The sequence below is a fragment of the Lutra lutra genome, chromosome 14, assembly GCF_902655055.1.
Source record: "Lutra lutra chromosome 14, mLutLut1.2, whole genome shotgun sequence".
Lineage (NCBI taxonomy): Eukaryota > Metazoa > Chordata > Mammalia > Carnivora > Mustelidae > Lutra > Lutra lutra.
In genome coordinates this window covers 73,565,983-73,584,640 of record NC_062291.1, presented here as the reverse complement: position 1 = coordinate 73,584,640, position 18,658 = coordinate 73,565,983, and the positions used below count along the sequence as shown (strand labels likewise).

Below are 18,658 nucleotides of genomic sequence, written 5' to 3'. Positions count from 1 at the left end.
GACATGATTGTCTATGGAGAAAATCCCTTGAACTAAGTGATTATAACAAGGGTGAGGAATACAAGGCTAATAAACTAAAGTCAATTGCTTTCTTACATACCAGCATTAACGGATACTTGAAATTAAAGATACACACCATTTATATTAGCACCAAAAAATAAAATAAAATAGGTATAAATCTAAATATATATATAATACCTATGTAACAAAAAGTACAAAACTCCAATGAAAGAAATCAAGATATCTTTTGATCCAGGTTTCTCACTGTCAGAAGGGATTTAGAAATGCGGAAGAAGGGAAGGCAGGAATAAATACTGTGATGTTGTACTGCATCATTATGCAGTTTAGAAAGGACAGGGTTTAGGCAGAGAGACAAATATATAGAGACAGAGATATATGCCTTTTTTTTAAAAATAGATATAGATGTGTGTGTTTGCATATTTTCTGGCTCTATTTTCTGAGAGGATCTGTAAACACATCAAAAAAGCAATAAACAAACCTAGTGCCCTAATCTCAGTTTTTTTTTTTTTTAAGATTTTATTTATTTATTTGACAGAGATCACAAGCAGGCAGAGAGGCAGGCAGAGAGAGGAGGAAGCAGGCTCCCTGCTGAGCAGAGAGCCCGATGCGGGACTCGATCCCAGGACCCTGGGATCATGACCTGAGCCGAAGGCAGAGGCTTTAACCCACTGAGCCACCCAGGCGCCCCCTAATCTCAGTTTTTAAATGATATTCTCCACTAAAGGAATGTGGGTTCCTAGAGGAAATTACTTATTCCAGCAGGAAAAGAACAAATGTGAAGGAATTTTTTGTGTGTGTGTGTGTGTCAGAAAGTAGAGGAGTGCAAAAGACAGTGAGGACACATCTAAAGAACACAGCCGTCTGGCTGAAAGGAGCTCACAGTGGCCAAATGTGGGACACTTTGAGCAGCAAAATAAAGAGAAATAGTAATTCATTATAAAACATTTAACAAAATAAAGAAAAATTCAGGGCGATTTAGAAGGAATAATAAAATTAGATATCACTATTCAATAACCAATGTGGTAATAACTTTCTCACAAGAATGGTCAGTGGATACTAAAACTATTAGATAAAAGTTTAATAAGAAACAGAATACTTACATAGTCTATAAGTATCTCTCCACAGGTGTTTATTAATTTAAAAAGGAAAAAGTGTGTCTTTACAGTTGAGAAAACTGGAACCATTTTAACCACCACTTTAACCAATATATAAAGTTAACCTCTACAGGAATGTTCATAGCAGCCTCATTCATGATATCCTAAAGTGAAAACAACCCAAATGTCCATCAACTCGTGAATGGATAAACAATATGTGGAATATTCATACAATGAAATATTATTCAGCTATAAAAAAGAATGAAGTAGTAAAACATATCACAGTGGGGATGAAGTCTGAAAATATTATGCTAAGTGAAATAAACCAGACACAGAAGGCCACATATTGTATATTCCCTTTATATGAATATCAAAAATAGGCAAATCTAGAGACAGAAAGTAGATTAATGGTTTATAGGAAACAGAGGAAGAGTGCTTAGGGAGGTATATGATTTCTTTTGGGGGGGGATAGAAATATTCTGGAATTAGTAATGATGGCTGCAAAAACATTATAAATATACTAAAAACTACTGAATTGTACACTTTAAAAATGGTCAAAATGGAGAATATTGTTACATGAATTTTATGTCAACAAAAATTCTTTAAAAAAATCATGCAAGGAATTATTTTGGTATTCTACCAAAAATTTTAAAAGTGAATCTAATCAATCTAATCTAATCATGAACAAATAGTCCAGAAGAATTGGGTAAATTCTTCAAGAGAAAGACTGAAATTGTCTCAGATTTAAAAAGACTAAAAAGGCCTGACCACTAAACACATGTGTGATCTTAGATATAATCCTGGATCAGGAAAGGACATCAAAACCTGGCAAGGAAAAAAATATCAAAACCTAAGTAGGATAGTATAAGAAGGGAAAACCGGGCGCCTGGGTGGCTCAGTTGGTTAAGCGACTGCCTTCGGCTCAGGTCATGATCCTGGAGTCCCAGGATCGAGTCCCGCATCAGGCTCCCAGCTCCACCGGGAGTCTGCTTCTCCCTCTGACCTTCTCCTCGCTCATGCTCTCTCTCACTGTCTCTCTCTCTCTCTCTCAAATAAATAAATAAAATGTTAAAAAAAAAAAAAAGAAGGGAAAACCACAGGCAATTTCACCTGTGAACATACATGCAAAATTTATTAAGAAATCAAATTCAGCCATAAAAAAGTGTTATCCTTTCTATAAAAGATAAAAGGGTCATTAGGAAAGATGAATAAAATCTACAGGCTGTATTAGTATATTCTATTACTGTTATTCCCTAAATTTGATACCTATATTGTGATTATGGGAGAGAATGTCCTTGTTTTTTAGTAAATAAGTATAAAAATACTTAGGTTTAAAGTGACATCATGTCAACAACTCACTATTAATTGAGAAAAAAATAATAAATGATAGGTAATTACAGATAGTGCTTAAAAATAATTAAAAGGGAACATAACTACAAATGTTGCTAATATTGAAGATTCTAAGTGAACATAATGAACACACCTCTATAACAATTTAACAGAAGACACTGATTTCTTGGATAAATTCCCAAAAATAGGTCTCATCAAAACTTACGAACTAATTACAGCATCTAAATAGGTTTATAACCATTATATATATTGGACATAGTACCTAAATACTACACATAAAGTTGTTTTCTAACACCTGACTTGAAGGTTATCATCATAAAATATTCAGAAAAAATACTCCCAGTCTTATACATACTGTTCCAAAGTATAAAAAGGAGTAATCCCCAACCCATTTGATAAGGCCCACATAATCTTACCACCAAAGAACTGACAAGAATATGCAAGAAAACCACATGCAAATCTGTTGACATCAGTGCAAAAATGTTTATCAAAATGTTAGCAAGCCAAAAAACAAGTAATATATATTGACTCAATTTGACTTAACCCAAATTAGGTTAATAATAACATAATTAAAGTAATTACCCACAGTAAATTATTGAGTAGAAAAATCAGATAAACATTCCCCAAAATATTTTTGATAGAATCCATCCAACCATTCATGATATAAACCTCTAGGAAACCAGGTAAAAAAGGCTCTTTCTTAACAACATCTACAAAACCCACAGTGAACATCATTCTTACTGGAGAAACACCAAAAGCATTTCGTTAAAGCTCAGAACTAATAAAGGATGCCTGTTAACTTCTATTCAACATTGAACTGGAGATGGTTGCTGAAATGATATGGTAAGAAAAATAAAAAGTTGTAAGACCCAAAAAGGAAGAAACAAAGCTATCATTATTTGCATATAATCTGATCACCTATTAAAAAAAACTGAGAAATATCTACACATAAGTTACTAAAATACAGCAAGTTGTTAGACACAAAAGTAATATAAAAAACTGCATCTCCATATATCAGCCCAAAAAGAAATAAAAAGATAATGTATGGTTGAATAGAATCCCCCAAAACTCAAGTCTACCTCGAACCTCTGAACAAGACCTTATTTGGAAATAATCTTTGCAGACTTAATTAGCTAAGTAAAATAAGGTCTCACTAGATTAGGGTGACCCCTAAGTCCCATAATTGGTGTCTTTATAAGAAGGCCACATGAAAACACATATACGTACACATAGAAAGAAGGCAACGGAAAGACAGAGGCAGAGATGAGAGTGATGAATGGAGTTACAACCAAAGAACACCCAGGACTGCCCAGAGTTAACCAGATGCTGGTAAAGGTAAGAAAGGACTTCCCCAGAGCCATTAGAGAAAGTGTGGCCCTGCTGACACCTTGATTTCCATTCTGGTGTCTAGCTTACAGAATTGTGAGAGGATAAATTGTGGTAATTTGTCATCTCAGCCTTCAAAAGCTAACAGAGATATCATTTAGAAAAATATCAAAAATATTAAACACCTAGCAATAATTCTTACAAAAATTTATTAGTATTATATACCATTAAAGGAATGGTCTGGGACCAATGGATATTCACATTAAAAAAAAAAAAAAAGATCCCTATCAAGTTGGATTCAAACTAAATGTGAGGGGCAAAACTATAAAATGATATAAAATGGTAGGAAATATGGAAAATATTAAGGTATGGAAGTATTATTTATGCAAAACACAAAATACAACCCACAAAAGAAAATAATAATTTCTATATTTAAATTAAGAAGTTCTATTCATTAAACATTATACAAAGAGCAGAATGAAAATCCATGATCCAAGAGAAAGCAGGTTTGCAAAGTAGAAGACTAACAAAGGATTAATATCAAAAAGAAGGATACACAAAATAACCAGTATGACAAAACAAGAAGAAGAAATATATGGACGAAAAACATGAAAAGATGTTTCACCTCTTTAGTAATCAGGGAAAATCAAATGAAAACCAAATGGGAACATCATTTCACACCCATCATGTTGACAAAATTTATTTTAAAACTCAAACATCACATTTTGGAGAAACTGTAGAGAAATGGAAACTCCCATTCATGACTGGTAAGTGTATAAATTAGTGAAATGATGTTGAAGTATAGTTGGGTAAAACTGAGCATGACATTGCCTATGATCAAGCATTTATAATACTAAGGAAATAGCTTAGAGAAACCTATATATGAAAAAAGAGAAGACTAAATAAGAACATATATACTATAATTGTTCATAATACAAAACTTGGCACATTCCAAATACCATCCATGGCAGAAAATATAAAAAGAATCTATTTTCACACTTTAAGTATCTCTCACATAAGACTACAATTGCAGTCTGCCAGCAATTCTACCATACTTCCATACTCTCCTCCTAAATGAACATTTCATACTGCAACTTCTCTCTTCAAACCTCCAACCTCTAATAAATATCCTCAATTCTTTTTTTTAATATAATTGACACAAAACATTGCATTAGTTTCAGATGTATTAACACAGTGATTCAACAGCTCTATAACTTATGCTATGCTCACCACAAGTGTAGCTACCATTTGTCACTGAACAGCGCTATTACAATACCATTGACTACATTGCCTATGCTGTACCTGGTTTCCTTAGATTATACACTCCATAACTGAAAGCCTATATCTCCCACTTCCCTTCATCCATTCTGCCCATCCTTCCACCTTCCTAAATATCCCCCATTCTCTCCCAACTGGTAACTTCACTTTCCACTTCATTAAGAATAAAAAAGAATCAAATCTTCCTAAGTTCTCATCACTCTACCCATTTTCTTGCACCATATTCATGTAACCTGCCTTTTCTCCTATTCCTATGAATAAAATGTCTATGCTCCTAAAACCTATCCTCACTATTTGTGTTCGCTAGACCCCATGGCTACTTGTTCTAAGTATTTCCTTCTATCAAATTCTTCCCTCTGGCATAATTTTTTTTTTTTTTTTTACATACAGTTGATCTTCCCTTTAAGCCAAAGAACAATCATTTCTCCAAACTTAAAAAAAAAAAAAGACCTCTTTTGTCCCCACCTCCTTTACCCACCATTATACTATTTTTCTCTTTCCCTTAAAACTAAACTTCTCAGAAAATTTACCAGTACTTTTCTCCAAATCCTCTTTCATCCTGATCAGAATCCATGCTGATCAGAATTTCATTCTATGACTCCACTGGAACTTACTTATATCACCAAAAAACTCCAGCTTGCCAGATCCCATGAATATCTATCTCCCAATTCTCATATTACTTCATCCATTAGCAGCTGCTGATGGGTGACAGATTTTCTCCCTCCTTTGAAACACATTCCTGGCTTCTAGAACATGGATTTCCCTGGTTTTCCTGCTCATTTAACCACTCATTCTCGGTCACCTTTTCTGATTATTTATCCTTACTTCTCTGACCAGAAAATTAGTGTCCAGATGCCCAAACTCCTATATCTATCCACCTATTAAACAGATCCACTAGGATGTGTAGTCTATATCTCAAATATATCTAACACTGAGCTTCTCATCTTCCTCCACACCAAACCTACTCCTCTCAAAAAATTCATCATCTCCATTAATACCAACTCCATGCTTTCAGGTCTTCAGGCAAAAAGTCTAACTCCTCTTTCAGTTGTTCTCTCTACCACTCTATTTCCAATCCCTTAGTCTATGCAACAATCTCTCTTGGCTCTACCTTGAAACTATATTCAGAATCTAACCAATCCTCATCACTTGCACATTGCCTCATTGGTCCCAGATGCTATCATCTGTTTCTTAGATTACTACAATAACCTAAACGGTGTTCTTGCTTCTACTCTTGCATCATAATCACAACACAACAGCCAGAGTGATCCCCTAAAATACTTAAGGCAGAACATCTCACTTCTCTATTCAAAACCCTCCAATGGCTTCCCATATTGCTATAAAAGTCAAAATCCTTATACTGAGCTCGTTGACAGTGTTCCCGATTACCACTTTAAGATCATTTTCTACCATTTCATCCAATCTACTCTAAGACCCTCTACTCCAGCTATACTGGCCACCTTGCTATTCCAAATGATAAGCATATCCCCATTTCAAGATTTTTGCACTATCTTTCTATTGCCCCTCAGATTCTGGCATGGCTCCCTCTCTAACCTCTTTCAGGTCTTTCCTCACATATGGCCTTGGTTATATCTTCTCTCACTACCCTATTTAAATGCAACAACCTGGGGCGCCTGGGTGGCTCAGTGGGTTAAGCCACTGCCTTCGGCTCAGGTCATGATCTCAGGGTCCTGGGATCGAGTCCCACATCGGGCTCTCTGCTCAGCAAGAAGCCTGTTTCCCTCTCTCTCTCTCTGCCTGCCTCTCCGTCTACTTGTGATCTCTCTCTGTCAAATAAATAAATAAAATCTTTAAAAAAAATAAAATAAAATAAAAATAAATGCAACAACCTAAAACTCGTCCTCTTTCCATGCTTTCTCTTTCCTCCATAGCAATTATTATCATTTAAATACGTTTTGTTTACTTCCATTTTTATTATCTACCTCCCTCCATTAAAATATATCTCTAACACACAGATTTGATTTTTTAAAAGATCTCTAAGGAAAGCATACAAAGTTTAACAATAGAAGCAAAATTCAAAAGAGACAAACTGAGTGGTTTGTTTGCAAATACATATAAAAAATGGAAAGCAAGGAAATAATTAACACAGTATTAAGCCTAATGGTTATCTCTTTCAGGGATAATGAAGGGAATGCCATCATGAAGTCACACACGATGGGGGTATTGTAATGTCCTCTTACATAGCTCGGGAAGATAAGGTGTTCACTTCATTATTATTCAAAAACTATAAATGTATGCTTTCAGATACCATATGCAATATTCCCTAGTTTATAAGAGCACTAGGAAAAAAGTACTACACATCTCAAAATTACCTTAAAGAGATAAGTATTTCTTCAAATTATCAGTGTGTGATTTTAACCATACTTTCCAAAATTCTAAATCCCATAACATACCATGATGTTTATAAAGACAATATTTTTGCCTATATATTTTGTTCATTTTAATAAGTCTGCTATGCCACTTCTTCATATATATGTATGTGTGTATTTCTATTATTTCCCAAATATAAATGAACCATAAAATTTCTGTCTTCCTTACTGAGGATATCATAAAATTATTCCCAACACAGTACTTGATAGAGTCCACAAGTTTGTTGAAAAGATTTCAGACACTCATCGTGAAGAGAAATGAGCAAGGATGAACACCATGCTCATCAGTATTTACTAAAAGGTAAGTTAACTAATAACATTTATAAAATTGTCTTATATCACTTTCCAAAGTCTGACAGCTGAAATTTTAGAGAAATCACAAAAACTCAGTAATTTAATAATTTTGAATACTTCAATGTAAAAATAACTCCCATTATATAAAATTTAAGAATGTAAAAGAACTCATTTTATGTAATCAGACATAGTATCATTATAAAAACACATCTTAGGTAAATGTGATTCCAAAATTTTTTAAAGTACAGAATTAATATAGTACCACAAAAGTATTATCATTAGACTTGTACTTAACTTTTTAATATTTCTAGAAGTAAAGCTAAAATCTATTTTCTTCCACTTAAAAAAATGGGAAAAGATTTCTTAGTTGGTCATAATAGCTGTAAGTTATAAATGATAATGTTTAATATGTTCCTTATGTGTTAAAACTTACTGGTCCTTTTCACAGGTTAAAAGAAGACAGCAGTAGAGGAAAGGACCTCAACAGAAGGTCTAGAAAATCTAAGATTTCCACTATCACAGAAAAACCTCCTACTGTAAGTTCTACAAACATGTATGCGCAAAGAGATGTCTTATCTAACAAAGCTAAGAAATCAAGACCACGATGGCCTTAGTAACCAAAATCATTACAGCAAAGTTTTAAATCTCTTAAATGATGGTATCAATGAATAGTACATTCCAACAATATATAAGGAATCATTTTTGAGAAATGGGAATTCCTAAAAATAAAGGATATTTTATCTCTTTTATTCCTTAAATGTAAAGAAACCAGACTCAACTAGTCCTAAAGTAGTGGAATAGCAACAATGGCTTTTGGTGTATCAGAACTTTTACGTTTCAATCCTTTTCTAACAATGGCAAAAAAAAAAAAAAAAAGTATTTTGGTAACTATAAATTAAAGATTGAACCTCTTGGGACACCTGGGTGGCTCAGTCGGTTAAGTGTATTTCTTTGGCTCAGGTCATGATCTCAGGGTCCTGGGATCAAGTTCAACATCAGGCTCCCTGCTCAGTGGGGAGCCTGCTTCTTCCCCTCTCTATGCCCCTCCCCCTGCTTGAGCTCGCTCTCTTTATCTCACAAATAAATACACAAAGAAATTTTTTTAAAACTTGACCCACTTTCATTATTCCAATTATTATAAACCATAAGCATATACTATTAAACCTACAAAGTCAAATCAAATACAGATTTCTGTTTTTAAATAAACTTTAATAACATGTAACATCCGTACCAAAAAGTATACATATTTTAAGGGTATAGTTCAATGAGTTATCACAAAGTGAACACATACGTGTAACCACTCCCGAAGCTTCTCTGTTGCTCATCCCAACTACTACTCAGTTCTTTCTAGCCTAAGATAATCGCTGTTATAACTTCTAAGACCACACATTAATTTTTCTTGGCGTTAAACTTCATTTAAGTGGAATCATATTATATTCTTCTGTGTCTGACTTCTTTGGTCAACACTATTTTGGTGAGATACAACTGAATGAATATATACAGAGATGATTCTTTCATTTTCATTATTATATAGTATTCCATTGTAAGAATATATAACTCATCCATTTGAACCAATGATAGATATTTCACCTGTTTTTGATTATTGATTGTTATAAATAAGTTGTCACGAATACTATTCTATATGACTACAGTGCACACATATATGCATTTGTTGGATATAGAACTACAATAGCTACTTCAGAGGATTCATACATTAAGAGTGTGAGTGTATTCATATTTAGCAGAAAAGATTTTTTCAGAATACTTCAAACCAATTTATACATATTTGATACTAGCAGTCAGGTAAATTTTAGCCATTTAAGTGGATGTGTGGTGGTATGTCAATGTTGTCTTAATTTAAATTGTCCTAGTAACAAATAAAGTTGAGCCCCTTTTAATACGTATTTTAGCCATCCAAATATCTTTTTTGTGAAATACTTGTTCAAGATTCTTACATATTTTCTATTGAGTTATCTGACATTTTCTTACTGATTGTTAGTGCCTCCCTATATTTGCAGGAAGAGACAGTCTTTTGTTGACTTCCTGTGATGCAAATACTTTCCACGGTGCACCTTCCCTTTTCACTTAATTTTTTTATATTTTTAAACATATGTATTTCAGTTTATCACTTCTCGCTTACTAATAGGAATTAAATAATAAGTATTTAAGGGGCGCCTGGGTGGCTCAGTCAGTTAAGCATCTGACTTTGCCCAAGTCATGATCCCAGGTCCTGAGATGGAGCCCTGCATTGGGCTCCTTGCTCAGAAGGGAGCCTTCTACTCCCTCTCCCTCTGCCTGCTGCTCCCTGCTCGTGCTGACTCTCTCTCTGTCAAATAAATAAAATCTTTTTTTTTTAAAGGAAATTACTTAAATCTACCTTAAAAGTCTTTCTTTACCAACGATATAAAAATATTTGCCTATGTCATCTTGTACAACACTTATTATTTTACCTTCCATATTTGGATCCACAATCGATGTGAAACTGATTTTTGTGTATGGTGTGAAGTAGGCCCAAGATTCATTTTTTTCAATTGTGTATTTTACTGGTCCACAACAATTTATCATAAGAACAACTCTGTAGTTCACCTTTGTCATAAATTAGATGTCCACAAATAAGTGAGTCTGCCTATGGAACTCCTATTTGCCACATTGGTCTACTTCATTATCTTTGCAACAACACTTAACTACCATAGCTTCAAAATCATGAGATCTGGTATAGAAGTCCTCTAGCTTTGTTCTTCTTAAACTTTGTTTCAGCTATAGTTGGTCATTTGCATTTTCATATAAATTTTAGAATATGCACATCAACTTCTAAAAAAATACTTGCAATAATTTTGTTTGGGATTACACTAAATTTACAGGATCAATTTGATCAAAAGAGAGATCTCTACAGGGGTGCCTGGGTGGCTCACGCAGTTAAGCATCTGCCTTTGGTTCACACGGTCATGATCTCGGAGTTCTGGGATCAAGCCCCATATCTAGCTCCCTGTTCAGCAGGGAGTCTGCTTGTCTGTCTCCCTCTTTTTTTGCCTCTCCCCCCAACACACTCATGCACACACTTGTGCTCTCTCTCTCAGATAAAAATCCTAAAAAAAAAAAAAAAAACATATCTACACTATTCCATTTTTCTAACAATTATCATAATGTGGCCTCCATTTATTTGGCTCTTATTTACTTCTCACTTAAATAAGGTTTTTAATTTTCTGTGTAAAGTTCCTACATACATGTCATTGCATTTACTCCATAGTTGTTAATGTTCTTACGGTAGCATAAATTGTATTGCTTTTAAGTTACCGTTTTCCAAACAACCAATTTTATTGATTTTGGGTAACTATATGGATCATCTTTATCATGCTTCTTTTCTATTTCATTAATTTAAGTTATCTCATATTCTTTTTCTTATCTTTATTTATATTCTTCTTTTGGGACTAATCTATCATTTTTTCTAACATCTTGAGATTATGTTTATAACACTGATTCTCAGGCTTTTTAAAAATCTTTTCTAATAAATGCATTTAAAGTTATAAATGTCCCTCTTTGTGGCATCATACACATTTTGATCTGTCATCATTCTGTACAAAATATTTTCTAATTGTAGTATAATTCCTTTGACCAGTTAGTTTTAAGAAATTTATTAATTCCAGACATCTTAGGGATTTTCTAGTTATTTCTGTGTTTATTTCATTGTGATCAATTACTTTGTATAATTTGAGTCTTTTTAAATTTGTTGAGACTTGCATTAAAATGCATATGGTAAATTTTGGAAAATGTTCCATATGTACTTGAAAACAGTACATATTCTGCAGTTTTAAGATAATATGCTCTCAAATACTGAAGAACACAAAATTATTAGACTGTTGAAATCATTCATATCTTTTCTGGTTTTTGTTTTTTGTCTCCTTGTGCTATCAGTTCCCAAGATAACTGGATTAAAAACATCCCAATATAATCTGTCCCCATTTGTTCCATCATTTTTTTGCTTTATTTAACACATGTTATAAGGTACATATAAATTCACTGTTCTATCTTCCAGGTAGATGCTGGACTTAAATTCTATCTGTCTGATATTAGTAAAGTTATCCCAACTTTCTTTTGTTTAGCAATTGTGTATCTTTTTCCATTCTTTTCTTTCAATTTTTCCAAATATTTTTAGATTTTTGTATCTCTTCTAAGCAGCATATGGCTAGGTTTTCTTTATACAAAGTCCAAAAAATCCTTAGCTTTTCATTGAAATATTTAGTATCCTACATTTACTGTAATTTGGAATATTTATTCCCTTACATTTAGTGTAATTATTGACATATCTGGAGTTAAATACACTTCCTCCTTCCTTTACAAGTATCCCAACTAGACTTTGTCCTATTCCATTCCTTTCTTGTCTTCTTCCAAATCCATTAAGTAGTATTATTTTCCTTCCTATTAGCTTGTTAGATATGAAGTTCTACTTTTATTTTTGTTGCTTAATAATTACAGTATAAATCCTTAGTTATTAAGGTCTACTATAAACTACTTCTCTTACCAATTCCCACATGTAACAAAAACCCTAGTATTTGAACATCATTTACCCTTCTTCCTGACTTATGAGATGTTATTATCATGCATTCAAATTTTAAATCCATTTAAGCCTCTATTATTTTTATAGTTTAAAATAACAATTACTTCAATTTACTCTTAAGTTCTCTATTCATTCCAGTATCTGGGAATATTTTACTTTTACTTCAATAGCATTTTCTTTTAGTATCTCCTTTATTGGAGGTCTATTCTTGTCAGATTCCTTTAACTCTTGTTTTTCTGAAAAATATCTTTATTTTGCTTTCATTTCTTAAAGATATTTCACTAGGTGCAAAATTTTAGGTTGATGATTACTTCCTTTCAGCAATTTGAAGACCATGTTTTCTAGATTTCATTTTTTCAGTTAAGAAATCAGTTGTCAGTCTAGGGGCACCTCGGTGGTTCAGTCAGTTAAGCATCGGCCTTGGGCTCAGGTCAGAATCCCAAAATCCTGGGATTGAGCACTGCATCAGGCTCCCTGCTCAGCAGGGAAGTCTGCTTCTCCCTCTCTCTCTCTCTGTTCCTTCCCCAGCACATGCTCTCTCTCATTCTCTCTCAAATAAATAAATAAAAGCATTAGGAAGGAAGGGAGGGAGGAAGGAGAGGAAGGAAGAAAGGAAGGAAGGGAGGAAGGAACAGAGAAAGGAAGGAATCAGTTGTCAGTCTTAATATTGTTTCTTTTAAAGAGTATGACTTTTTTTCCCATTGGCTGCTTTAAAATTTTTCCCTTCATGTTTGGATTTTCATCACATGATATTTCTAAGTATACGTCTCTTTTTATTATGTTGCACATGGAAGTTTTCCAATTTGTAGCTTGATTTTTTTATCACTTTTGAAAATAGTCATTAAGACTTCAAATAGTGCTCTACATTATTTTCTAACTTTTCTTCCTCTGGACTCCAATTACATGCATGTTAGACCATTCTACAGATCCTTAATATTTCCTTCCTTATTTTATTTTTCATTCTTCTCTTTCTTTATTTCAGTATGGGTATTTCGTTCTGGTCTTCCATTTCATTAATTCCCTCCTCAGCTGTATCTAACCTGTTGTTAAACCCATCTAAGGAATTCTTAATTCATTTAATGTATTCTTCATTTCTAAAATTTCCATTTGATTCTTTAGTAAAAGTTTCCCCTTGTTTCCTAATACTTTCTACCTTTTATGTTAAAGTTTCTGTCTTAAAACACCATTATCCTATAGCTATGCTTCTAAAGGCTGTTTTCTTCCTATCTTGTCTTTTTCTAAGACTTATCATTGTTTTATTTTGTATCAGATATTGCATATGTTTTTTGAAGAAATAATTTGAGGCTCTGTGTGATATTATCTTCCTCAAGAGAGGATTTACTTATGTTCTGCCAGCTACTTAGTTTATGAGCAGATCACCATAATCCAATGATTCAAAGTAGACTTATCCACACCAGTAGGCCTAGAACTTTAGGGAGTAAACCAAATCCTTAAGTATGTAGCGAAATCCATCTTCATTAGCACACTTGGAAATCCAATTTTATTCCTCCATATTAATTGACAAAAGCTCTGCTCAGTTTCTTAGACAGCTTTCAGGATTTATTATCATCTAAAGGGAAAATAGTTCCACAAAATGCCAATTTTACCTCCCTTGACATTCCACCTCTCCTAGATCTTGACCCACAGATTCTCACTGCTTCACAGTTCTTAGGTGCCTAAAAAGATGTAATTCCTAATTCTTCTCAATGGAAAAAATATTCCAAAATAATCCATTATACCAATGAAAAAAATTCCTCCAAACACCCATTTACTAATACTTCAACAAAGTAGCCTATCTATAAACTATATCTACTAAAAAATAAAACTAGTTCTGAGGTGATAAAAACTTCAAAATCAATCTGTACAACAGATATATATTAGTGACATTTTTTAATTATATCACATTTGACAAATAAACCTATACATACTAATTGCTATATGATAGCAAACTTTAAAGTTAAGCTAACAAGTATCAAAACTTTACGAATAATAGAAAAATATTTTAGTACTCACTAATAATTTTATGATATTTTTTAAAAACACAGAAACCAGGGCGCCTGGGTGGCTCAGTGGGTTGGGCCACTGCCTTCGGCTCAGGTCATGATCTCAGGGTCCTGGGATCGAGTCCCACATCGGGCTCTCTGCTCAGCAGGGAGCCTGCTTCCCTCTCTCTCTCTCTCTGCCTGCCTCTCTGTCTACTTGTGATCTCTCTCTGTCAAATAAATAAATAAAATCTTTAAAAAAAAAAAAACACAGAAACCAGTAAAATATTAAAGTATCATATGTATCTATAATATATATCTAACAAGGTATTAAAAATAATTTGCAAATTATTTCAATAAATTCTCCTAAGGGACAAGTATCCAATGGTATTTGTACATATACTAAAATTGCCAAGATTGGTAATTACATTCTTCTACATAAAAGTTCACTATGGGAAACTTTCGGGAAGGGAATCATGTTAAAATCTGAGCAAATCCCATTCAAGTGGTGAGCAACAAATAACTCTCATTTTTACTTCATTCAAATAATACCCATAGTTCTCTTATCCATTCACATCACAAAAATATGTTAAGTAGATTGATAGTGCCTTAATTGCTAAATCACAATTCTTCTTGCTATCAGAACAAAAAATCAAAGTTAGAAAGGTTAAAATAGAAAATAAAATGCAATGCAAAAATTATATAAAAGAAAAAAGTGATTTACTAGTTTTACTATTTATAAAAATATAAAGAATAATAATGTATTGATTAGACAAAAAGTAATAAAAATTACCAAGTCATGCAAAGGAAATGTCTCTTTTTTTTTTATTCCATCTTTCTTTTTCAAAGAAAATAAAATTTAGAATGTATGTTTGAAAGTGAAGGGGATAAAACAAATCAAAATTTGGTGAAAAATAAAACTATTTCATTCAATGCATAATTTCATAAGAGTTTAAAGGAATTTACAGTGTCTTAAAAAAAACAACAGAATCATTTCCCAGGCTTTACAAAGGTAAATATTTGAGCACAACAAAAATTCTATTTAAAAAAAATTATATTTTGGGGGTACCTGGGTGGCTCAGTGGGTTAAGCCTCTGCCTTCAGCTCAGGTCATGATCTCAGTGTCCTGGGATCGAGCCCTGCATTGGGCTCTCTGATCAGCAGGGAGCCTGCTTCCCCCTCTCTCTCTCTACCTGCCTCTCTGCCTACTTGTGATCCTCTCTCTGTTGAATAAATAGAATCTTAAAAAAAAAAAGAAAACTAAAAAAAAATTCTATTTTAAAACTCATATATATAGAAAAAATAATAAGTGAAAAGTTAATAATATTTCAAACATAAAAAAGAACATTATGGTTATAAATAGGCAATTCACTAAATAGGAAACACAAGTAGCAAATAAACACTTTTTTATAAAAAGATGCCTAGTCACAACAATAATCTGGGTATCCACAATAAATATCATTAAGATACCAAGCAAATCCACCTCAAGTGCAAAAGGAAAAGAGCCTCACAATCACAAATGTTGGTGGTAATATGAAGAAACAGGGGTATTTATATCTGGCCGGTGAAAGTATACATTACCACAGCGACTTGGGAGTGCAGTTGGGCAACTTGTAGTAAAATTAAGGAGGTAAATATCCTCAGACACAACAATTGCACTTTTAAGTATATGTCCTACAAAAACTCTCACATATCTGCATAAGGAAACCAGTACAAGATGTACAATGTAACACTGTTTATGACAACAATAAAAAATGCAAAAGCTTTCATTTCAAAGGAAATTAGATGATGAAACTGAAGAAATGCTTTTAAAATTTACAAATGACATTAAAATATGAATGCAAAGACAAAATCACAGAGCAAAAAATATCAAAGCTCAAAGTTACATTGGTAAGCGAATTTGCTCATCTGAATTGAACATGAGATCAGCACTTATAAGTAATATATATGGAATAAGCATATCTATGTAATCAGAAAACATTTTAAAGTCAATCACTTAAAGTGATAATGAATACATAGAAAATGTGTTATTTTGTGCCTTTGCTGTACAAAAGAATTTCATTAGTTGAAATAAACAGGAAAAAAGGACAATAATGTTTTTCTGAAGATATTTAATAAAAACCACTGTTATACAAATATAAAAAAAATAGTGACAAAGTTTCTCATCATACTTTTACCCAATCTACTCACCAAGTCTTAGTGTTAACTTCATACTTATAAAGATCATCTACCAATCCATATTTATTGCCTGGTAATGCTTTATAGCCTCCATGAACATAAATGGACTTTGTTATTTCATCATACACACTGGTATGGCCATATCCACCTTGAACAATAGCTCCTTTAGTTTCTGGAACAAGCCAAGTGTTTGATGCTGTAAATGAAAGAAGATAAACCATGAACTTCAAGGAGTATTTTAAAATATAACTAATATATCACCAAACTACCAATAAGCAAATTCTAATAACAAATTTTATGAGTAAAGTAAGTATAATTAATATTCATTTAATCAAAAAACAATTATTAAATAGATGTTAGTTACTATGTTAGATGCTAGAGATTAAAGTTGATTAAGACTGGTTTTTCTGTGGATTAAATTCTGAAATATTAAAAATGCCAAATTTGGGGATGTGCAACAGGAAAAGGAAATTTTTATTCTCACATACATTTCTGTATTTATAAACAGCCCTGAGAAAAAGACTAACAAATAGTTTGAAGAAAGCCACCAAAAGTTTAAAAGTTGATAAGTGGAACAAAATGGTATAGACTCATTTCTTCCTCTCCCCCCAATTAAGTACAACAACAGACACTGGAAACAGTGCAAAAGACAAATCTGAAAAGTGTAAAGGAAGACTGGTTACAGACTCCAGGACTAGATCAATGAAATACAAGCAAGAAAGAAATAAAGAAACCCACACCAAGGAATAGTATTAAGTAATAAAGATGTACAACCTGAAAAACAAAAATAAGAATTACAACTAATTTCTTATCAGAAAGACTGTAAGTCAGAAGACAATAGAGTCTCACATTTTTAAACTACTCCAAAGGTGTAAAAAAAAATCTGTCAACCTAGAATTCTCTACCAAAAAAAAAGTAACTATCAAGATAGAATTCTATACCCAACGAAGTATTTTCCAAAGATGAAACAAAACTTTCTCAGACAAAAAAAAAAAGAAAGAGGGAGAGATAATGTACTACTCCAGACTTGCCCTATAAGAGATGACAAAAGAATGTCTTCAAGCTGAATGAAAATAACAGTCGATACCAGACAGAACTTAGATTAATATATATGAATGAAGACTACAAGAAAGGTCTCTAGGTGGGTAAATATAAAAGACATAATTTCTCCTTTTTCTGTCTCCCTAAAATGATAAATTATTTTCTAAAACAAAAAGCATAACAATTTATGATGATATTCATAACATATGAGACATAATATTAGAACAAAGGAAAAGAGAAGAAATACAGGAAATTCAGAGGGTCTAACACTATATGTAAAGTGGTAGAACATTATTTAAAGGTAGAATCTCATAAATTGAAAATGTATATTATAATCCCTAGAGCAACCTCAACAAAAATAAGACAAAAAGGTATAGTTAATAAATTAATGGTCCTACAGATTCAAGAAGCTGAAAAAATCACAAACAAGTCAAACTGAAAGAAATCTAGACCTAAACACATCACAATCAAGCTGCTGAACACTCAAAATGAACAAAACATCTCAGAAGCGGTTAGAGAAAAACAAAAATTACATTTTGAATGACTGTGATTTTCATCCTAAGAAACCACAGAGGCCAGAAGAAGTACCAACACTTTTTAAAATGCCAAAAAATAAATGTAACTCAGAACTCCATGGTAAGCAAAGCTATCCTTCAGGGATGATTGTGAAATAAAAAGATCCTCAGATATTAAAAAAAAAACAAGATAATCTATATCCAGCAGACCTACTCTAAAAGACATGCTAAAGAAGCTGTTCAAACAGATGATAACAGAAATGGTAACAGAAGATAACTTGGAATGAAGGCAGACAATTTCCTAAAAATTCTAAGTATATAAATACCTAATAACAAAACATCTAAATGTAGGAAGCAAAAACTGATAGAACCGAAAAATTCAATACTTAAATCCACAACCATAAATGGAGGTTTCTACATTAGTCTTTTAGTAACTAGGGAAAACACTAAACAAAATACCAATATTGAACAACTCCAATCATCATCGTGCATTTGGCATTCATAGAACACCCCAACCAACAGCAGCAGAAGACACACCCTTTTTAATTGACACTTAACATTCACCAAGATAGACCATATTCTCAGAAGACTCACAAAAATTTTAATAGCAAAATATAGTCTCTGACAACAGCTA

General features: G+C 32.8%; 1 protein-coding gene across 7 annotated transcripts in view; it reads right to left on the bottom strand.

Annotated features, from left to right (window-relative positions):
• ATRNL1 (attractin like 1) overlaps positions 1-18,658 on the bottom strand; it is an 817,982-nt gene that overhangs the window by 712,283 nt on the left and 87,041 nt on the right. For all 7 annotated transcript variants that reach the window (XM_047702609.1, XM_047702610.1, XM_047702611.1 and 4 more), the window contains exon 9: positions 16,481-16,664. In XM_047702609.1, coding sequence (XP_047558565.1) covers positions 16,481-16,664 — 184 coding nt within the window. The remainder of the gene's footprint in view (positions 1-16,480; positions 16,665-18,658) is intronic.